The 22,821-nt window shown below is 62.1% G+C and overlaps 1 protein-coding gene across 1 annotated transcript in view; it reads left to right on the top strand.

Annotated features, from left to right (window-relative positions):
* The first annotated feature begins 1,475 nt into the window (after nt 1–1,475).
* Nucleotides 1,476–22,821, top strand: part of ASIC3 (acid sensing ion channel subunit 3) — a 56,504-nt gene continuing 35,158 nt past the window's right edge. Inside the window, exons 1-2 of the mRNA XM_030546624.1 lie at nt 1,476–2,563; nt 13,037–13,187. Of these exons, the coding sequence (XP_030402484.1) occupies nt 2,009–2,563; nt 13,037–13,187 (706 nt within the window). The 5' untranslated portion in view covers nt 1,476–2,008. The remainder of the gene's footprint in view (nt 2,564–13,036; nt 13,188–22,821) is intronic.

Raw genomic sequence — 22,821 nt, 5'->3', positions numbered from 1 at the left:
GGCGCTGCCAGAGCCACAAGCTCCCCAGGGCAGAGAACAGGGACTCAGCATCACTGGGCCAGACCGCCCTGCACCCCCCACCCTGCGCCAGGGCCAGAGCCAGGTCCTGCCCAGATCGCATGTCTAGGGCTCTGTCCCAGCGCTGGGGCATCCTACACGACCCCGCTGGGGAGGAGCTGGCCTGGGGCAATATGGCCTCTGCAGTCAGCCCTTCCCACTGCCCCCTGAACAAGCCCCCCGGCCTCCAAAGTGCGATCTCCACAGGCAGGGCCTGGCAGAGCCGGGCAGGGGGGCAGGGATGGGCTAGGCCAGCTGTTCTGGGGCCCGTCTCGCAGCGCCCCTCCTCTCCATGCACTGCTGGTTTGGGGGGTGTCCCCAGAGCCCTACAGGGAGGCGCTGCCTCCCTGACCCCTGGTTTGAGGGTGCTGGAGCTGAGCATGGGGGTCAGCCCCTCCCTGCACAGGATGTGGGGGTCTCCTTGAAGGAAGATTGGTTTTGGGGCAAGGCAGGTGCTCCTGACTCTGCTTGAGGGGCCCACATGTGCATGTTACGGCTCCATGGTCATTTTTCTGCCCACTGTATTGCCTGTTGCTTGCCTGTGGGCCCCACCTGCCAGCTGTGCTCAGCCCCCCTGGCCCATGGGGGGGGGCCTCACCCATGGAGGGCTCTGCCCTCACCTCACACACCCAGCTACTGCCAGTCCCGGGCCATGCCCGTCACCTGGGGAGCACCAGAGCAGACAGGGACCCCAGTGCTGCAAGCTTCCCCAGAGCAGTGCCCTCCTGCAGTGGGAGGGCTGATCGCCATGGGGTGGGCTGCCCCAGAGAGGGAGGGGTGAGGCCCCTGTGGGGCAGCTACAGTCCTTGTTTCCAGGTCTCTCCGCTGAGTGAAGCGGGGGCTCAAAGAGGGAGGGGGAAGCATTGTTGGGTCTGGGTCTGGCACCAGCTGCCCTCCAAGGTGGGCACCGACTGGTGGTTCTCTGCAGCGGGCAGCACTGGGCAATCAGGTCAAGAGGACGTGGCTTGGGGGTGTTGCTGCCAGGGCACAGGCTTGTCAGCAGTCCAGGAGCTGCTGCCTCCACTTCGTTCCTCCCCCGATTGTCCGTGGTCTGCGGGCAGTTCCTGGCCAGGGAAGCTGGGGGCACTGGCTGGAGGCCGTGTTCCTGGCAAGGCCGTCTGGGGACGGCCCCTGGCACCCAGCTGTGGGCAGTGAGGCCCTGGAGTACCTGTGGGTAGGGCAGAGATCTGCCCCCCCGAGCCCAGGCAGTATAAGTGCTGGGCACCTGCCAGAGAGTGTGTGTCTGCCCCAGCTCACACAGAGTGAGCAGCAAGGCCTGAGATGGAACCCAGGAGTCCTGGCTCCCAGCCCCCCAGAGCCGGGAGGGAACCCAGGAGTCCGGCTCCCAGCCCCCCAGTCTAGCTCCCTAGGCTGCTCTCCCTGTGCTGCAGATCTCGCCCACCCACAGAGGGGTGCCGTGATGTGTTTAGCCCCAGCTGGGCGCGTCTGGGGGGCCGTGCCAGCTGCTGTGTGCTCGGCCTGGGAACGGATGGGGCCCGGGTGTGAAGGAGGCAGGGAGGGGACAGCGCTGGCTCCGGCTGGAGAGTCGAGCGGCTGCGTGAGCATGTTCAGTGGCGGGGGAGCAGCAGACTGCTAAGGAGCCGGAGCCATCGCGCCGGCAAGGAGCCCTGGAGACGGGCACACAATGGGCTGCTGAGCAGCTGCCGCGCGGGTGGCCAGCGAGGGGGGGCGCAGCCCAGAGACGGGGTCCCAGGCCACATTCCATCGCCGCGGTGATCTGGGGCTGTGGTTGCCAGTGCCTGCGATTGGTGGGAGCAGGGTCCTGCTCTGGCCGCGCCGGGTGCAGGGGGAGCCCGGGACCTGGCTGCCAGACAGCTGAGCATGGGCGGGCACCGCGGGCAACCCAGGCGAGGGAGGGAAGCAGGGAGCCCAGGCGTCTGCCCCGGGGCTGGGGCGTGAGGGACTGCCGGGCACAGGGACTGGAGCCGCCATGAGGGCCTGCTCACAGGGCAGCATGGGGGCCGAGCGGCTCTCCAGCCTCCAGGTCTTTGCCAACAACTCCTCACTGCACGGCATCAGCCACATCTTCCGGCACGGCTCGCTCTCGCTGCGCCGCGTGCTCTGGGCCCTCTTCTTCCTGGGCTCGCTGGGGCTGCTGCTGCTGGTCTGCATGGAGCGCGTCACCTACTTCTTCAGCTACCCGCACGTCACCAAGCTGGACGAGGTGGCCGCGCCCAACCTGACCTTCCCCGCCATCACCATCTGCAACCTCAACGAGTTCCGCTTCTCTCGCATCACCCGCAACGACCTGTACCACGTGGGCCAGCTGCTGGCCCTGCTCAGCGACCGCTACGAGATCCGCAGCCCCCACCTGGCTGAACCCCAGCTGCTGGCCGCCCTGCGGGACAAGGCCAACTTCCGGAACTTCAAAGCCAAGCCCTTCGACATGGCCGACTTCTACAACCGCACGGGCCACGACATGGCCGAGATGCTGCTGCAGTGCAGCTTCCGTGGCAGCGACTGCACCGCCCAGAACTTCACCGCGGTGAGTGCGGCCCCGACTGGCACAGCCTCCGGCTGGCTCCAGACCGGGGAGCAGCTCTGCCTGCGGGGTGTTGGGCAAGGTGGGGGGATGTTTGACTCCAGGCCGAGGGGGCAGCTCGGGTCTGTCAGTCACTTGGGGTGGGGGGGGTCGTGCTGTTGGCACTGCTGCGTTGGGCTCGTACTCCCGGGGCGTCAGAGAGGGAACGGGGTGACGATCCACCCCTCCCCAATGTGCCTAGTAGTGGGCATGGGATTCCTGCTCCCCCCATGGCTGGGCTGCTGCCCCCTGGGCTCATCCCCCATCTCTGGAGCTAAGACCCGCCCCGCAGCCCAGCCAGACCAGGCCCCACTGCTGGGCTCATCCGTTCCCTAGCGTAGCTGTCTGCAGACGTGCCAGGCTCCCCTCTGCCTCTGGGACCCTGCAGCCAGGGCCGGCTTTAGGAACGGCAGGGCCCAATTTGAATACCCGGCACCAGTCCGGGTCTTCGGTGGCACTTTGGTGGCAGGCCCTTCCCTCACTCCGGGTCTTCTGTGGCCCCCCCTCTGCCAAAGTGCTGCCGAAGACCTGGACTGTCACCGGGTGAGTAAAAAAAATTTTTAAATTAAAAAGGTGCCTAAGGCACGGGACCCTCTTAGGCGCAGGCACGGGGCCCGATTCTGAGGAATTGGCCCAAGCCGGCCCTGCCTGTAGCTGTGGGTCTCCGGCCCCTGCCAGCCCCGGAACTGCCAGCCCCACCCAGGCGCTCGGGCCCTCGCCGTCTCTGGTGCCACGAGCTGGCTGACATTCGGGAGCCGGGTCTGAGCCGACAATTCCCCAAAGCACCTGTCTGGGCCGCAGGCTGCCGAGCGTTTCCCAAAGGAGACACCCTGGACACCATGTCAGCGTCATTACAGCCCTCCTCGCAGGATGGGCCCGTGCACCACAAGCAATGGCCTGGCCCTGCAGCCTGGCTAGGAGCCCCCCGCTTCGCAGCTGGCCCGTGGGCTTAGCTGTCCAGCCGGCTGGCTGAGCGACGCTGGCCGCTCTGACCCCATTTATATCCCATGCGCCCTGCCAGCTGCGCTGCTCGGTGCCGGTCCACGGCCACATGGCTCAGACGCCCCCTCGCGCTGCGCTCCCAAGCTGGCCTGGCCCGCGGAGTTCAGCTGAAATCATTGCTGCGGTTTGCAGGGACAAGGACCCGACCCTTGGGAACACTCACTGCACCTCCAGCAAAGCCACTTGCCTCGCTGGCCAGCAAGCGCCACCTGGAACCTCCCTCTGGCCCGTCCCTTGTGCGAGGTGCTGGGGCGGAGCACACCCTGCTGCTCCAGCCCGGTGGGACAGGCGGCGCTGGCTAGTCATGGCCTCAGTTCCTGCCGGCGGGAGGGGGAGCTCAGTGTGTTGTTCACACCCACAGGACCGTGCTCGGACCCTAGTGCCAGAAACAGAAACCAAGAATCTTGCTGCCAGTGTCGCTGCTGTTGCACACTTGTGTAAAGTCTGGGCTGTGTGTGCCACAGGAGCCATGTGTGCACACTTGTGTAAAACACAGACCATGTGTGCATGCGTGTGTGACACAGGGCCATGTGTGCACACTTGTGTAAAATGCACACAATGTGTGCATGCGTGTGTGACGCAGGGGCCATGCGCTGACGTGGGGCAGTGTGTGCACAGGTCTGTGTGTTGTGGCTTCCTGACCAGGCTGCTCCACACTGAGGCTGGGGCCAGCCCGCGGGAGCGGACGCCGGCGCGTGGGTGCAGACTCTGCTGATGCCCCAGGCTGGGCGGAGCTGGGCCCTGTGCTAGCTGTGCCAGGGGCCTGCTGCAGCTGCTGGGCGGGCTGCCAGGTGCACCGCCTTGGCCTGTTGTTTGCTGGCTGCTGCCCCTTTAAGAACGGGGTGGGGCAGACAGTATTTGGGGCAGGGCAGGAGCCCTGGCTGGGGGGCACGCTCAGCTCCCGCCTCTCCCAGCAGGGGGCACTGTGGGGGGGGGCAGGTGTGCGGGCTGACAGCGACTGAGGGCCCTGGGGCGACTCAAGACTGAGCTGCGTGGGAGGGGCATGAGCAGAGCTGGGGATGGGCCAGATTGTCACGGACTCACCGGTCGTGCCCACTCGTGGCCCCGTGCGATCCATGGGGGGTGCCCCTTTCAGTTTGCAACAGCCCCTTTTCTCGGGGGTGCCACCCTCTCTCGGGGTCCGGCCCCTCCACTCCCTGGAGCCGCACTCTCTGTGAGCCTCAGCACGTCTGTCTCTCGCACGTGGGCCCCTCAGGGAGTCCACACGCTCTGGACCCCCCAGGCCTCCTCCACCCCGAAGGGGTTGATGCCCCCTGTTCTCTAGCCCGGAGTGACTCTCAGCCAGGCGTAACACAGGAGGGTTATATTGATGCGTCTGAACCCAGCACAGGAAACTCTCCCGGCCTCAGGCCTGGCCTCCCTCAGCCCAGCACATACTAGGCTCTCTTCTGGCATCCAGGGGGGGCTCTGCCTGCTCTGCATCCAGGTGGGCTCTGCCTGCTCCCCCTATCCAGCCCAGAGCCCCCCTGCTTCCCAGCTGGGCCTCCGATATCCCGGCCTCAAGCCCCCTCTGTCCATTGTCTTCTCTCCAGGGAAACAGGGTCGTAAACAGAGTGGCCTGGGTCTCCTCTCCTCTCAGCCCTCCTCTGGCTGGAACCGGCTGGTCAGGTCACCGGGGTCCTCTCCCTGCAGCCCATTGTCCTCCCACTGGCCAGAACCAGCTGTGACTCCTGAGCTGGGTCGTCAAGTCACCAGTCACCAGTCGCTGGGGTGTCCATTCTCCACACCAGTGGTTGTGGTCCCAAGTCCCCTCTCCGGTCCTGCGTACCAACAAACTCCCTCTTCCCTCACCTCGTTAAACCTGTAGCACCCAGGGAAACTGAGTCCCACCCGCTCTGCATGCAAACCACTGGAAAACCAAGAAAACCCCCCATAGGAAACAAGGCAAAACAAGAAATTCCCCCACTTGGTCACCCCAGGCGTTGAAAGGGTTTGAGGCCTAGGGTGGCCCCTGCCCTAGCAGGGTGACAGGGTGGGACCTTCGCGCGGCTGGGGACACAGGGCAGCAGGGCGCTGGCCGCACATTCCAGGCTTGGGGGAGGGATCCCTCTGTCCCCACCCACACTGAGCCAGTGGAACTCCCTGCCACAAGGTCTCGCTCAGGCCAAGCGCTCAGGCACGGTCAGAGCATCAGACTTTGCTGTGGATAATGAGACTTTCCAGAGACCCCGGGGGGCATGCAACCAGGCTGCCTGCAACAGTGCTGGGCTGGCCTCTTCTCTGGGCTTGGGGTGTCTCCCTCTAGGCAGGGTCCCTTGGAGGCTGGGCCGGGCCGGCCTGGCAGCTTGGGTGATGGGGAGCAGGCAGATCAGGGACGAGAGGGGCGTGGGAAGCTGGAGAAGGGGACAGGCCCACAGAGGGGGTGATGAGGGAGCCCCGCAACTCTTCCCTGCCCTATATGGCCCTGGCCTGAAGGGGCAGGCCCAAGCTCACAGCACCTCCTGGCAGTGCCCACCCTGTGCTCAGCTCTTGCTGCAGCTGGGGTTCCCCCCCCTGCAGCATAGGGAGCCTGTGGGGCCAAGCCCACAATAGCAGGCGTGTCCCCTGCTCCCCTGGCAGGCCTGCAAGGGGCATTCAACAGAGACTGGACATGGATGATCATGAAGGCGGCTCCCTGCCCACACGCCCCCTCTCCCCCTTCCTTAGATGGATCCCTTGTTACCATGGCAATGGCTCCCCTCTTTCAGTGCAGCCGTTGCCATGGCGATGGCTCCTCTCCCTTACCTGTGCAGCCTGGTTGCCAGGACAGCGTCCCTGGTGTGGGTTGGGTGCCGTGGTACCCACATGGGCCTGCTGCACCCATCACACCCCTACGCAGGGCACTGGGGCCTGCTGCACCCATCACACCCAACCCAGGGCCCAGTTGCCATTTCGGGATGTCCCAGGCTGGGGTGTGGGGGGGTGTATGGACCCTTCCCTCCCCCAGGATGCCCAGCTTGGGCATCCCCCCGAGCTGCCCCAGAGCCAGTCCCGGGGCCAGCATAGTGCTGGGCCAGCTCCCCCCAGCCGGCACCGCTTACCCCGCTGGCCTACGCCTGCTCGGGCCAAGACTTCCTGGGGAAGTGGGAGCCAGTCCCTGGCCAGGCAGCCTGTTCTACGCAGTGCCGGGGTGGTGGTGGAGAACCCCAGAGGTCTCCGTGGGTCATTGACACGGAGCTGCAGAGTCTAGGCTGTGCCTGGCCTGTCAGCAGGCTCTGGGGGGGACTGCTTAGCAGGCGGGGCCCAGGGACCCCCAGTTCCCTAGGGACCCACACTCCAAGGCAGGGCCTTCACCCCAACGCCCCGTCTCCCCATGCTCCCAGCAGCGAGGCCTGTGGGAGGCTGTGCTGGGCCCTGCCGGGGCAATGTTCCCGGGTGCATTCAGTGCCACGCGGGCCGCCTGTGCCAACCAGGACCTGTCAATTAGTTGTCTGGCCTTTCTGACGGGCCGAGGTCAGCGCAGCGAGGCAGGAGTCCAGCCACAGGCCAGTATCCGCCCGGCCAGCCGAGCAGTGCCAGCCCCGGCCCCAACTTCACTCGCTGTTGTCCCCTGTCTCCCCACCCCAGGCGCCGGAGTCCCTCCGAAGAGCCCTTTCCCCAGCCTCCTGCCCCGGGCTGCCAGCTCTGTAACCAAGTCCTGCCGGGCAGCCCGCTGCTTGCTGGGGGTCGGTCAGGCCTTGACATCTCCTTGCCCTGCAGGCCTCTCTGTAGATTTGGGCCGGTTCTGTAGTGACTCTATCCATCCCCAGCTGGCACCGTGGCCCCCCCCACCCACTGCACTCTCCCAGGAGTGTCAGCCCATTGGGCAGCAATGCCATGCCCCGAGGGAAACTGAGGCATGCCAAGGCTGCATACAGCTATTACAAACAATTCCCATGTGGTCTGAGTTACACCCTGGGGGCAGCAGAGAGTGAACCTGGGCCCACTGCATCCCGCGGAGGGAGCCTCCCCTGCCCAGGCTCTTGAAAACTCACCTGCCACCCCCAGGAGTCCGAGCCCAGCTGCCAGCGGGCTGCAGGATCTAAGAGGCCAGATTCAGGCTGGTGCCTCCTGCGGGAAAGGGGCCACAATCATCAGCAACACCCCATGGCATGGGGGTCCATACCCCAGAGGGGCAGGGGTCTCTCTGGCCACGGGGTAAAGAGGAGTTGCTGGATTTGGGTGGGGGCAGGGGGCCTCTGGCAATGGGCTGTGGGGGAGAGTTGCTATGGGGGGAGTTTCTCTGGCTATGGGGTGTGTGAGGGTCTCTGGCTGTGGCGTGTTGTTCTGGCTATGGGGGTGTCTCTGACTATGGGGTGCAGGGGGGGCACTGGCCGGGGGGTGCAAGGGTGTCTGGCTCTGGCCATGGTGTCCAAACTTTTCCCATCGTCCCCCCACCCCAATTGCTGCAGGCGGCTCAGCAGTGGGCTGACAGCGCAACTGGGGATGAGGGAGGCACTGGGACTAAAGGTGGGGCTGAGTTGGGTTGGGGGGGCGGAGTGGAGCTGGGGGCTGGCCTGGGCCCTGCTGTGCACCCCCTGTCACGGAGTCCCCAGGCGATGCTCTGGAACTGCTGCTCACAAAGCCAGGCAGGACTTTGGGGAGCCTCCTCTCCCTTGGAGCAGACTTGTTCAGGGCAAGAAGCTCACACGGCTTCACCTCCTGGGTCTCTCCTTGGAGCATTCAGCATCCTCTGCCCCTCCGTGCGCTTCCCACAGCGAGTCCACCCCAGCAGGGTCCTGGGGGGGCCACAGGGTCCTGCACCCCCACTGTGCAGTCAGTCGTGACTCTCAGCCAGCCAGTAAAACAGAGGTTTATTCGATGACAGGAACAGGGTCTAAAACAGAGCTTGTAGATACAGCGAACCGGACCCCTCGGCTGGGTCCATTCTGGGGGGCAGTGAGCCAGACCCCCAGGTCTGCCCTCCACCCTTGACTCCAGCCAGCTCCAGACTAACAACCCCTCCCAGCCCCTCCTCTCTCCTCAGCCCCTTTCCTGGGCCAGGAGGTCACCTGATCCCTTTGTCTCCAACACCTTCAGCTGGCACCTTTGCAGGGGAGGGGCCCAGGCCATCAGTTGCTAGGAGACCGAGTGCCAGGCATTTAGGTGCACTGGCCCTTTGCTCTGCAGCAATCACACACCCTTATCCCACCACCTGGATACTTAAGAACTGCAGAGGGGACACTGAGGCACCAACACAGTATTCAGAGAAAACATTAAGACATTCCCAGTTCATCACACCCCCTCATACGTTCCTCCATGCCCCCCAGAGGGGCGCACCCCACAGTCTGGGTACCACTGGGCTATGGTGTGGGGTGTCACAGATCCCCAGGCCCGGTGCTCCGTCCAACTCTGGAACCGTCCCTAGGAGAATCCCTGTGTCTCAGCCCCCCTCAGGGCCTCCCTCTTTCACAAAAGGGAAACCACCCCCTGCCTTCTGGGACCCACCCTGGGAGCCTTCAGCCGCCTGCTTCATGCCGTGAGCTCCCCTCAGGGCATCCTGGGGCGAGATGCCTGCACCCCCAGAGGGAGTCCTGCACCCCCAGTTCCTGCCTGCAGTGAGCTCGGCCAGCGTGTGAGAGCCGGGGGTCAGTGGGCGTCCGGACCCAGCGCAGACAGTCTGTAGTTACCACAGAGAACAGAAAGTTACAGCCAAGTCCAGCTGGGTCGGGCCAGAGCCCAGCGCTCCAGGACCCCTCCCTAAGCCCAGGCCAGGTGCTTCTGGGCCCAGCAGCCCCCACTTAACACCCCCGGCCTCCTCGTCAGTTCTTGTCCTCCCGCTGGTCCCACCCCGCTGACCTGCTGCGGAGGGGCCGGGCCATGGGTGCCAAACGTCCGGGCAATTGGAGTGGCCCCTGTATTCTAGCCAGCAGGCCACTCCCCCTGGGGCTGTCGACTAGTCCCCCATTCCCCCCAGGCCGTCGGCCAGTCGCCCCCTCCCCCTGGGGCAGTCGCCCCTCCCCCCCGGGGCTGTCGGCCAGTCACCCCCTCCCCCACTCCCCCGGGCCATCGGCCAGCCACTCCATCCCCCCGGGCTGTCGGCCAGCCGCCCACTCCCCCACTGCCCCCCGGGGCCATTGACCAGCTGCCCCCTCCCCTACTTCTCCCAGGCCATCGGCCAGTGGCCCACTCCCCTACTCCCCTGGGGCCATGGGCCAGTTGTTCACTCCCCCCAGGCCATCGACCAGTCGCCCCCTCCCCCCGGGCCATCGGCCAGTCGCCCCCTCCCCCGGGGGCCATGTCCTAGACCTCCTGTGCGCCTTTCTCTGGGCCTGCCCCGAGGAACCCAACCCAAACTCTGCTGGGAGCCGACCCCGAAGGGAGGGCTGTGGAAGCTCCTTCACTGGAGGTTTTCCGAAGGAGGTTGGAGTCGTCTGCCTGGGATGGGACAGACACAACAAATCCTGCGTCTTGGCAGAGGATTAGACTGGATGACTCTGGCGGGCTCTGGGATTCTCTCCCCCTCTGCCATTGGGCTGGCCAGGCAGTCCATGGCGTGGGAACACAGAGCATCCCTGACTCCTGGTGCCTAGGTACACCCACCTGGCTGAGGGGACCATTTCCATAACCCTTCGCAGTCACAGGGCCAGTCGGAGGGAATCAACTCCCCAGACGCTGGCATCCAAACGGTGTGTAGCCACCTGCCCACAGCACATCCCACAGCCGGTCTGCACCTGCACTGTTCAGGGCCTGGTTTCACGAGCCCACGTGGGGACAGGAATGCTACTTGTGACAGGGTTCTGCCCTGGGAACAGCAGCCCAGCCTGTCCCTGAATGTCGACTCCCGACTGGCGACGAACCCCAGCATTGTGAACACTTTGCTGCTCGTAAATCGGCCTCCGTGGGTCCCAAGGGCCTGCATACCAACAACGTAGTGCCCATATGCTCTTGTGGGGGCAAACCCTGGGCACATGGGTCGCATCCATGGGCTGTTCTCAACGCCAGCAATGCTGCCGGTCTAGCCTTACTGCCGCCGCTTGGGGCAAACTGCACACCTGGCTGCTCAGACACCTCTGCCGTGCCTGACCCAGAGTCAACCCCGCAGCTCCAGCGCAGCAGAGCTGTAGCAGTCTGGGGCAGCTGGCTTCTGGCCAGTCAGGGGGCCTCCTGCGGGCGTCTCTACCCAAAGGGGGGCAGCCCCAACCTGCTCCCACGCTCCAGAAATGTGGCTTTCCTCAGGTGCCAGGTCTCTGCATGGTGCTGGGCCACGAACTGGGCATTAGCGGCTGTGCTGAGCATCACGAGGCTGCCATGCCAGGTACTCTGCCTGCTTCTCGCCTCCCCCTGCTCTGTCATTAAATCCGCCAGGTCCCCTGGGTGGCTCTGCCTGCTCCTCGCCTCCCCCTGCTCTGTCATTAAATCCACCAGGTCCCCTGGGTGGGTCAAAGTGCTGCCCACGTGTCGCCCAGCCTTCGCCCAGCTCCTGCCAGGTGAGTGACCGCGCAAGCCAGCAAGGTTTGGCCAAAGGCGCCTTCTCCACATGGCTGGCGCCAGGAGCTGAGAGCGCAGACAGAACGGCAGCTGGCCCATACAGGGTGGACAGTCAGCGCCCATGGCCCGAGGCGGGGAGTGGCCCCATTTTGGGCTGGTTTGACTTGGAGCTGTGAGCTGCCAGGCTTCCAGAGCCCCTGTTAACACAGGGTTCAGAACTAATGTAGAGGTGCCAGCCCCGGGTTCTCTAACACAGGACATCTGTCTGTCCCTAGTTGCAGTTGGTTTTGATAGGTTAAGGTTAGTTGGTTGAGCTCGGTTAGTAGCTGAGGTTGGGTTAGGGTTAGTTGGTTGGGGATGGTGGATGGTGGCCTACCAGCCCTGGACTTACAGCAGTGCAGACAGGCCCAGCCCCCCATCCAGACACAGCTCTGCACATGGCACAGCCCCCCACAGCGTGGCCTAATCCTGGTGCAGTGTCTCTCTGGGCTGGACTGGGGCTGACTCATAGATTCATAGATTCACAGATTCTAGGGTCAGAGTGGACCAATGTGATCATCTAGTCCGACCCCCTGCACAAAGCAGGCCACAGAACCCTACCCATCCACTTCTATAACAAACCCCTAACCTATGCCTGAGTTATTGAAGTCTTCAAATTGTGGTTTGAAGACCTCAAGCTGCAGAGAATCCACCAGCAAGTGACCCATGTCCCACGCTGCAGGGGAAGGCGAAAAAACTCCAGGGCCTCTGCCAATCTGCCCTGGAGGAAAATTCCCTCCCGACCCCAAATATGGCGATCAGCTAAACCCTGAGCATGTGGGCAAGACTCACCAGCCAGCACTCAGAAAAGAATTCTCTGCAGTAACTCAGATCCCATCCCATCCAACATCCCATCACCAACCACTGGGCATACTTATCTGGCGATAATCAAAGATCAATTGCCAAAATTAGGCTACCCCATCATACCATCCCTTCCATAAACTTATCAAGCTTAATCTTAAAGCCAGATATGTCTTTTGTCCCCACTACTCCCCTTGGAAGGCTGTTCCAGAACTTCACTCCTCTAATGGTTAGAAACCTTTGTCTAATTTCAAGTCTAAACTTCCTAGTGTCCAGTTTATACCCATTCGTTCTTGTATCTACATTGGTACTAAGCTTAAATAATTCCTCTGCCTCCCTAATATTAACCCCTCTGATATATTTATAAAGAGCAAGCATATCCCCCCTCAACCTTCTTTTAGTTAGGCTAAATAAGTCACGCTCTTTGAGCCTCCTTTCATATGACAGGTTTTCGATTCCTCGGATCATCCTAGTAGCCCGTCTCTGAACCTGTTCCAGTTTGAATTCATCCTTCTTAAACATGGGAGACCAGAACTGCACACAGTATTCCAGATGAGGTCTCACCAGCGCCTTATATAACAGTACTAACACCTCCTTATCTTTGCTGGAAATACCTCGCCTGATGCATCCTAAAACCGCATTAGCTTTTTTAACGGCCATATCACATTGGCGGCTCATAATCATCCTGCGATCAACCAATACTCTGAGGTCCTTCTCCTCCTCTGTTGCTTCCAACTGATGTGTCCCCAATGTATATCTAAAGTTCTTATTATTAATCCCTAAGTGCATGACCTTGCTCTTTTCACTATTAAATTTCATCCTATTACTATTACTCCAGTTTACAAGGTCATCCAGATCTTCCTGTAGGATATCCCGGTCCTTCTCTGTGTTAGCAATACCCCCCAGCTTTGTGTCATCCGCAAACTTTATTAGCACATTCCTGCTTTTTGTGCCAAGGTCAGTAATAAAAAGGTTAAATAAGATTGGTCCCAAAACTGATCCTTGAGGAACTCCACTAGTAACCTCCTTCCAGCCTGACAGTTCACCCTTCAGTACGACCCGTTAGAGTCTCCCCTTTAACAGTTCCTTATCCACCTTTCAATTCTCATATTGATCCCAATCTTTTCCAATTTGACTAATAATTCCCCATGTGACCCCTCATGTCCGGCTCTGTCTCCCTTGCAGATCTTCACACGCCTGGGGAAGTGCTACACCTTCAACGCAGGGGCGCCGGGCAACGAGCTCCTCACCACCGTCAAGGGTGGCTCCGGCAACGGGCTGGAGCTCATGCTGAACATCCAGCAGGAGGAGTACCTGCCCGTCTGGGGGGAGAGCGGTGAGGCTGGGCGCTGGGCACAGGGCTCCCCACACACCTCTGGGACAGCAACACCCCCCAGACAGCCACACCCGGCACGGACAGCCCTGCCTGACCCCGTCCCTGGGACAGCAACACCCCCAAGCCAGCAACATCCGGCACGGACAGCCCTGGCTGACCCCATCCCTGAGACAGCAACACCTCCCCAGACAGCAACACCTGGCACGGACAGCCCTGCCTGAGTCCATCCCTGGGACAGCAAGACCCCCCAGACAGCAACACCCGGCACGGACAGCCCTGCCTGACCCCATCCCTGAGACAGCAACACCCCCCCAGACAGCAACACCTTGCAGAGACAGCCCTGCCTGAGTCCATCCCTGGGACAGCAACACCCTCCCAGACAGCAACACCCGGCATGGGCAGCCCTGCCTGACCCCGTCCCTGGGACAGCAACACCCCCCTCAGACAGCAACACCTGACACGGACAGTCCTGCCTGACCCCATCCCTGAGACAGCAACACCCCCCAGACAGCAACACCCGGCACGGACAGCCCTGCCTGACCCCATCCCTGAGACAGCAACAGCCACCCCGACAGCAACACCCGGCACGGACAGCCCTGCCTCAGTCCATCCCTGGGACAGCAACACCCCCCCCAGACAGCAACACCTGGCATGCGCAGCTCTGCCTGACCCCGTCCCTGGGACAGCAACACCCCCCAGACAGAAACACCCGGCACGGACAGCCCTGCCTGACCCCGTCCCTGAGACAGCAACACCCCCCAGACAGCAACACCCGGCACGGACAGCCCTGCCTGACCCCATCCCTGAGACAGCAACACCCCCCCAGACAGCAACACCTGGCACAGACAGCCCTGCCTCAGTCCATCCCTGGGACAGCAACACCCCCCCCAGACAGCAACACCTGGCATGGGCAGCCCTGCCTGACCCCGTCCCTGAGACAGCAACACCCCCCAGACAGCAACACCCGGCACGGACAGCCCTGCCTGACCCCGTCCCTGAGACAGCAACACCCCCCAGACAGCAACACTTGGCACGGACAGTCCTGCCTGACCCCGTCCCTGGGACAGCAACACCCCCCAGACAGCAACACCCGGCACGGACAGCCCTGCCTGACCCCATCCCTGGGACAGCAACACCCCCCAGAGAGAAAAGACGATTACTCACCTTTGTAACTGTTGTTCTTCGAGATGTGTTGCTCACATCCATTCCAGTTAGGTGTGCGCGCCGCGCGTGCACGTTCGTCGGAAACTTTTTTACCCTAGCAACTCCAGTGGGCCGGCAGGTCGCCCCCTGGAGTGGCGCCGCCATGGCGCCCAATATATACCCCTGCCGGCCCGCCCGCTCCTCAGTTCCTTCTTGCCGGCTACTCCGACAGTGGGGAAGGAGGGCGGGTGTGGAATGGATGTGAGCAACACATCTCGAAGAACAACAGTTACAAAGGTGAGTAACCGTCTTTTCTTCTTCGAGTGATTGCTCACATCCATTCCAGGTAGGTGACTCCCAAGCCATACCTAGGCGGTGGGGTCGGAGTGAGAAGTCGCGGCACGGAGCACTGCAGTTCCGAAGGCCGCATCCTCCCTCGACTGCTGGACCAGGGCGTAGTGGGAAGCAAAGGTGTGGACCGATGACCAGGTCGCTGCCCGACAGATTTCCTGGATGGGCACACGGGCGAGGAAAGCTAGCGACGACGCCTGCGCCCTGGTGGAATGCGCAGTCACACGACCCGTAGGGACATGGGCCAAGTCATAACAGGTCCTGATACAGGACGTAACCCAAGAGGATACCCTCTGGGAGGAGATAGGAAGACCTTTCATACGATCTGCTACCGCCACGAAAAGTTGGGGGGATTTTCGGAAGGGCTTAGTCCTCTCTATGTAGAACGCGAGAGCCCTACGGACATCCAGCGAGTGGAGCTGCTGCTCCCTGCCTGAGGAGTGAGGTTTTGGGAAAAAAACCGGAAGGAAAATCTCTTGGTTGACGTGAAAGGCTGAGACCACCTTGGGCAGAAAAGCAGGGTGTGGTCTCAGCTGCACCTTATCCTTGTGGAAGACCGTATATGGGGGGTCTACCACAAGAGCTCGGAGCTCCGACACCCGTCTAGCTGAGGTGATAGCCACTAGAAAGGTAGTTTTCCAAGAGAGGTAGAGCAGGGAGCAAGTAGCTAACGGCTCAAAGGGGGGCCCCATGAGCCGGGACAACACCAGGTTAAGATCCCAGGTTGGAGCAGGGGGACGGACGTTAGGGAATAAACGTTCCAGCCTTTTAAGGAATCTCGACACCGTCGGGTGAGAAAAAACGGAGCGACCGTCCGCACCCGGGTGAAAGGTGGAGATAGCTGCTAGGTGGACTCGCAACGACGATAAGGCCAGACCTTGCCCTTTGAGGGACAAAACGTAGTCTAAGATTTCGGATACCGAAACTTCCATAGGGCGGAGATTTCTCTCTACGCACCAACAGGAGAAGCGCTTCCATTTCGCCGAATATGTGGCTCTTGTGGACGGTTTCCTGCTGCTCAAGAGCACCTCTCTCACAGGCGTAGAGCAGCGCAGCTCGGAACCAGTCAGCCACGCAGGAGCCACGCCGCTAGGTGCAGCGACTGCAGGTCTGGGTGACAGAGGGTCCCGTGGTCCTGGGTAATCAGGTCCGGATGAAGGGGCAGGGGAACTGGGTCGGCTATGGCCAAGTCCAGCAGCATGGTGTACCAGTGCTGCCTGGGCCACGCCGGGGCCACCATGATCACGAGAGCCCTGTCCCTGCGCACCTTCAGGAGGACCTTGTGGACCAGAGGGAACGGGGGAAATGCATAGTACAGGTGGGTTGACCACTGGATGAGGAAGGCATCCGCTATCGACCCCGGCTCCCTGCCCTGAAAGGAGCAGAACGCTTGGCACTTCCTGTTCCCCTTGGACGCGAAGAGGTCCACCCGGGGATAACCCCACCTCCGGAAAATGGAGAGAGCGACGTCCGGGCGAAGGGACCACTCGTGTGACAGGAAGGATCTGCTCAATCGATCTGCCAGAGTGTTCCGTACTCCAGGGAGGAAGGAAGCCCTGAGGTGAATGGAGTGGGCTACGCAAAAGTCCCAGAGACGTATCGCCTCGTGGCACAGGGAGGAGGACCTGGTGCCTCCCTGCTTGTTGATATAGTACATGGTCGTCGTGTTGTCCGTGAACACGGCGACACAACGACCCTGAAGCTGATGACAAAACGCTTGACAAGCAAGGCGGACCGCTCTCAACTCCCGCATGTTGATGTGGAGCCCCACCTCCTCCTGGGACCACAGGCCCTGTGTCCGCAGGGTCCCTAGGTGGGCCCCCCAGCCTAGATCTGAGGCATCCGTTGTCAGGGATACCGAGGGCTGAGAGGGGTGAAAGGGAAGACCCGCACGTAATACGGACTGGTCTAACCACCAGCCGAGAGAATCTAAGACCTTCTGGGGGATTGTGACTAACATGTCTAAAGGTTGCCTTGCCGGCCTGTAATGACTGATAAGCCACAGCTGGAGAGGCCTCATGTGGAGCCGAGCGTAGTCGGTCACAAAAGTGCACGCCGCCATGTGGCCTAACAGGGCTAGACATGTCCTCACTGACGTCAATGGGGCTGACCGCAAACGTTGAACGATCGCCGCCATGGTCTGGAACCGTTGCAGAGGCAGCGAGGCCCTGCCCACAGTGGCATCCAGGACGGCCCCGATAAATTCCACCTTCTGCGTGGGCCGCAGAGTGGACTTGTCTGTGTTTATCAAGAGGCCCAGACTTGCGAACATGCCGGTGATCACGCGGACATGGCTGTTGACCTGCTGTTCCGACGTGCCCCGAATCAACCAGTCGTCCAGATAAGGGAACACGTGGACACGGTTGCGCCGAAGATGCACCACGACAACTGCCATGCATTTTGTAAACACCCTCGGGGCCGTGGACAGGCCGAATGGGAGGACTGCAAACTGATAATGAAGAGCCCCCACAACGAAGCGGAGAAAGCGTCTGTGGCGCGGCCAAATGGCAATGTGGAAATACGCGTCCTGCATGTCGAGGGCGGCGTACCAGTCTCCCGGATCCAGGGATGGAATAATGGTCCCCAGGGATACCATGCGGAACTTCAACTTCACGAGGTATTTGTTGAGTTCTCGCAGGTCGAGGATAGGCCTGAGGCCCCCCTTGGCCTTGGGGATCAGAAAGTAGCGGGAATAAAACCCCTTGCCTTTCTCGTTTTCCGGAACCGCCTCTATAGCTCCTTTGCTGAGGAGCGTCTGCACCTCCTGCCGAAGGAATTGCTCGTGAGAGGGGTCCCTGAAGAGGGACGAGGAAGGAGGGCGGGAAGGAGGAAACGAAACAAACTGCAGGCGGTATCCTGTCTGCACCATGCTTAAGACCCAGCGGTCCGATGTTATTTGGGACCACGCCGGGAGGAAAAACGAAAGGCGGTTTGAAAACGGGGGGGAAGGATCCATAGGGGAAACTGTTACCGCGCCCTCGGGCGCACCTTCAAAATGAAGGCTTAGGACCAGGCGGGGGTTTTGAGGAGCCTTGGTTCTGCCCCCCTTGGTTCCCAGACTGCCTGCGCCTGCCGTTCCTGCCGCGGCGCCTGTAAAGGTCCTGCCGCTGGCGGAACTGGGAAAACGGCCTACGTTGTTGCTGTTGTTGCGACCTAAAGGGTCTACGCTGCGTCACGGGGGTGTGTATCCCGAGGGACCGCATGATGACCCTGTTGTCTTTTAGACTCTTGAGTCTGGGGTCTGTCTTATCGGAAAACAGGCCCTGGCCTTCGAAAGGAAGGTCCTGTATAGTGTGCTGGAGCTCCGGCGGAAGGCCGGAAACCTGCAGCCAGGAGATGCGACGCATCGTAACTCCTGACGCGAGGGTACGGGCAGCCGAGTCCGCAGCGTCCAAGGAGGCTTGTAAGGCCGTGCGTGCGACCTTCTTGCCTTCGTCCAAGATGGCCGTAAACTCTTGGCGAGCATCCTGTGGCAGCAGCTCCTTAAATTTGTCCACTGCCACCCAGGAGTTAAAGGCGTATCTGCTCAGCAGGGCCTGCTGGTTAGAGACCCTGAGCTGCAGCGCCCCAGCCGAATACACCTTACGGCCAAGGAGGTCCATCCGCCTGGCCTCTCTGGACTTGGGGGCCGGAGCCTCCTGGCCGTGACGCTCCCTATCGTTCACCGATTGCACCACTAGTGAACCGGGAGTCGGGTGAACATGTAGATATTCGTATCCCCTAGAAGGGGCCATGTACTTTCTCTCGACTCCTTTCGCTGTCGGAGGGATGGAGGCCGGGGACTGCCAGATAGTATTGGCGTTGGCCTGGATGGTCCGTATGAAGGGCAGGGCGACCCTGGTGGGAGCATCAGAAGAGAGGATGGTGACAATTGGATCCTCTATCTCCGAGACCTCCTCTGCCTGCAGACTCAGATTTTGAGCCAATCGCCTGAGGAGGTCCTGGTGCGCCCTGAGATCCAGCGGGGGGGGACTGTTGGAGGAGGTACCCGCCACCGCCTCATCCGGGGAGGAGGATGATGAGACCCCAGGCACGAGAGTGTCCAACTGAGGGTCTTCCTCAGCCCTCGCCTCTGCCTCCGGAGCTACAGCGGAGTCCTGCTGCTTGGACCCTTCCTCCCCTTCCGGGGAGGGAGGGGGGCGAAACAAGGAGGCTTCAGGGGCCCTACGCTCCGCAGTCGCCGGTCTAGCAGGGAGCTGCTGGGGGCCCTGGGCCTGATGGTATGCCCAGGGTGTCCAGAATCCCCACTGTTGTGGGCCTTGGTCTTGCAGCGGCGGATCCCCGAACAGCGCCGCCTGCCGGTCGGTGCCCAGCGCATACCCGCTGTCCGTCTGGGAGGATACGGACGGCTGTCTCGAGGGCCACGGTGGGGCCGACCCCGGATGGTAAGGGTCTGCGCGGGCCGGCACGGAGGATCGTCTCGGTGCCGGGGACCGGTGCCGGGAGTCATATCGGTGCCGGGACCGGGATCGGGACCGGGATCTGTCACGGTGCCGGGATCCTGATCGGTACCGGGTGCCGCTTCGGTACCGGGACCTGCCACCAGCTCGGTGCCGGGAGGTCGACCGGGACCTACCACCAGCTCGGCGCCGGGAGGTCGACCGAGACCGGGACCTGCCACCAGCTCGGTGCCGGGAGGTCGACCGGTGCGGCGAGTAGCGTCGGGACCTGCTCCTGGAGTCGCGGTGCCGGTGTCGCCGACTGGAGTCTGACTGCGACCGCCTCGATGCTGACCGTTGCCGCGAGTGCGACCGGTACCGCTGAGGGGAGCGGTGCCGGGACTGCGAGCGGCGTCGGGATCTGGAGCGCCCAAGACGTCGGGACCTGGATGGCGAACGACTGTCTCTGGGCGGCGCCGACATCATGGGCTTGCCTCTGGACACAACCCGCACCGGAGGTACCGGGGGTGGCAGCCGAGTGGGCTCAGTCAGGGCAATAAGGTCCCGAGCCGAGGCGAAGGTCTCCGGTGTGGATGGGACCACTACCTCAACCCCAGATCTCATGGGGGAGCTCGGCGGCACCGGACTCAACGGACCCGCCGGGCCCGGAGTCAACGGTGCTGACGGTGCCGGCGGCGCCGCGGCCGATGTCGAGGCCGGGCGCTCAAGCCGGGTCTGCCTGGCCGGAGTATCAGACTTCGACGGCCTTGGCTCTGATTCCAGTGCCGGAGAAGGTCGGTGCCGAGGAGTCTTCTCGGTGCCGGAGCGATCCGGTGCCGGTGCCGATACCACGGCCTGCGAAGCCGACGGGTCAAGTGCCGCCTCCATTAGGAGAGTTCGGAGCCTCTGATCCCTCTCCTTCTTTGTCCTCGGCTTAAAAGCCTTACAGATGCGGCACTTGTCGGATCTGTGCGATTCCCCGAGGCACTTCAGGCACGCTTCGTGGGGATCGCTGGTAGGCATGGGCTTCTTGCAGGCCGCACACTGCTTGAAGCCCGGCGAAACAGGCATGAGCCTGGCGCCGGGTGCCGGGAAGGGCTAAGCCCCCGGCGAAGAACTACTTAACAACTAAACTATCTACTTAACAAACTAATTAACAACTATAATGGAACTAGAGATGAACGATAGATAAACGATAGAGAACTAGGAGAGCTAGGGACGTGGAGGACAGCTAAGCCACGCTCCACAGTTCCAACGACCGACACGGCGGTAAGAAGGAACTGAGGAGCGGGCGGGCCGGCAGGGGTATATATAGAGCGCCATGGCGGCGCCACTCTAGGGGGCGACCTGCCGGCCCACTGGAGTTGCTAGGGTAAAAAAAGTTTCCGACGAACGTGCATGCGCGGCGCGCACACCTACCTGGAATGGATGTGAGCAATCACTCGAAGAAGAAACACCCGGCATGGACAGCCCTGCCTGACCCCGTCCGTGAGACAGCAACACCCCCCTCAGACAGCAACACCCGGCACGGACAGCCCTGCCTGACCCCGTCCCTGAGACAGCAACACCCCCCAGACAGCAACACCCGGCACGGACAGCCCTGCCTGACCCCGTCCCTGAGACAGCAACACCCCCTAGACAGCAACACCCGGCATGGGCAGCCCTGCCTGAGTCCATCCCTGGGACAGCAACACCCCCCCAGACAGCAACACCTGGCACGGACTCATAGACTCATAGACTCTAGGACTGGAAGGGACCTCGAGAGGTCATCGAGTCCAGTCCCCTGCCCTCATGGCAGGACCAAATACTGTCTAGACCATCCCTGATAGACATTTATCTAACCTACTCTTAAATATCTCCAGAGATGGAGATTCCACAACCTCCCTAGGCAATCTATTCCAGTGTTTAACTACCCTGACAGTTAGGAACTTTTTCCTAATGTTCAACCTAAACCTCCCTTGCTGCAGTTTAAGCCCATTGCTTCTTGTTCTGTCATTGGAGGCTAAGGTGAACAAGTTTTCTCCCTCCTCCTGATGACACCCTTTTAGATACCTGAAAACTGCTGTCATGTCCCCTCTCAGTCTTCTCTTTTCCAAACTAAACAAACCCAATTCTTTCAGCCTTCCTTCATAGGTCATGTTCTCAAGACCTTTAATCATTCTTGTTGCTCTTCTCTGGACCCTCTCCTGCCTGAGTCCATCCCTGGGACAGCAACACCCCCCCAGACAGCAACACCCGGCATGGGCAGCCCTGCCTGACCCCGTCCCTGGGACAGCAACACCCCCCAGACAGCAACACCTGGCACGGACAGTCCTGCCTGACCCCGTCCCTGGGACAGCAACACCCCCCAGACAGCAACACCCGGCACGGACAGCCCTGCCTGACCCCGTCCCTGGGACAGCAACACCCCCCAGACAGCAACACCCGGCATGGGCAGCCCTGCCTGAGTCTATCCCTGGGACAGCAACACCCCCCCAGACAGCAACACCCGGCATGGGCAGCCCTGCCTGACCCCGTCCCTGGGACAGCAACACCCCCCAGACAGCAACACCTGGCACGGACAGTCCTGCCTGACCCCGTCCCTGGGACAGCAACACCCCCCAGACAGCAACACCCGGCACGGACAGTCCTGCCTGACCCCGTCCCTGGGACAGCAACACCCCCCAGACAGCAACACCCGGCACGGACAGCCCTGCCTGACCCCGTCCCTGAGACAGCATCACCCCCCCCAGACAGCAACACCCGGCACGGACAGCCCTGCCTGACCCCGTCCCTGAGACAGCAACACCCCCCCCCCCAGACAGCAACACCCGGCCTGGGCAGCCCTGCCTGACCCCATCCCTGAGACAGCAACACCCCCCCCAGACAGCAACACCTGGCACAGACAGCCCTGCCTGACCCTGTCCCTGGGACAGCAACACCCCCCCAGATAGCAACACCTGGCATGGACAGCCCTGCCTGACCCCGTCCCTGGGACAGCAACACCCCCCCCAGACAGCAACACCTGGCACAGACAGCCCTGCCTGACCCCGTCCCCGGGACAGCAACACCCCCCCAGACAGCAACACCTGGCATGGACAGCCCTGCCTGACCCCGTCCCTGAGACAGCAACACCCCCCCAGACAGCAACACCTGGCATGGACAGCCCTGCCTGAGTCCATCCCTGGGACAGCAACACCCCCCAGACAGCAACACCCGGCATGGGCAGCCCTGCCTGACCCCGTCCCTAGGACAGCAACACCCCCCAGACAGCAACACCTGGCATGGACAGCCCTGCCGGACCCCGTCCCTGAGACAGCAACACCCCCTAGACAGCAACACCCGGCATGGACAGCCCTGCCTGACCCCGTCCCTGGGACAGCAACACCCCCCCCAGACAGCAACACCCGGCATGGGCAGCCCTGCCTGACCCCATCCCTGGGACAGCAACACCCCCCAGACAGCAACACCTGGCATGGACAGCCCTGCCTGACCCCGTCCCTGGGACAGCAACACCCCCCAGACAGCAACACCCGGCATGGGCAGCCCTGCCTGAGTCTATCCCTGGGACAGCAACACCCCCCAGACAGCAACACCTGGCACGGACAGTCCTGCCTGACCCCGTCCCTGGGACAGCAACACCCCCCAGACAGCAACACCCGGCACGGACAGTCCTGCCTGACCCCGTCCCTGGGACAGCAACACCCCCCAGACAGAAACACCCGGCATGGACAGCCCTGCCTGACCCCGTCCCTGAGACAGCAACACCCCCCCCAGACAGC

Source organism: Gopherus evgoodei, unplaced genomic scaffold (genome assembly GCF_007399415.2).
Source record: "Gopherus evgoodei ecotype Sinaloan lineage unplaced genomic scaffold, rGopEvg1_v1.p scaffold_47_arrow_ctg1, whole genome shotgun sequence".
NCBI classification, from domain to species: domain Eukaryota; kingdom Metazoa; phylum Chordata; order Testudines; family Testudinidae; genus Gopherus; species Gopherus evgoodei.
Note: the sequence above shows the minus strand (reverse complement) of the source record. Positions and strands in the feature narration are given on the sequence as shown.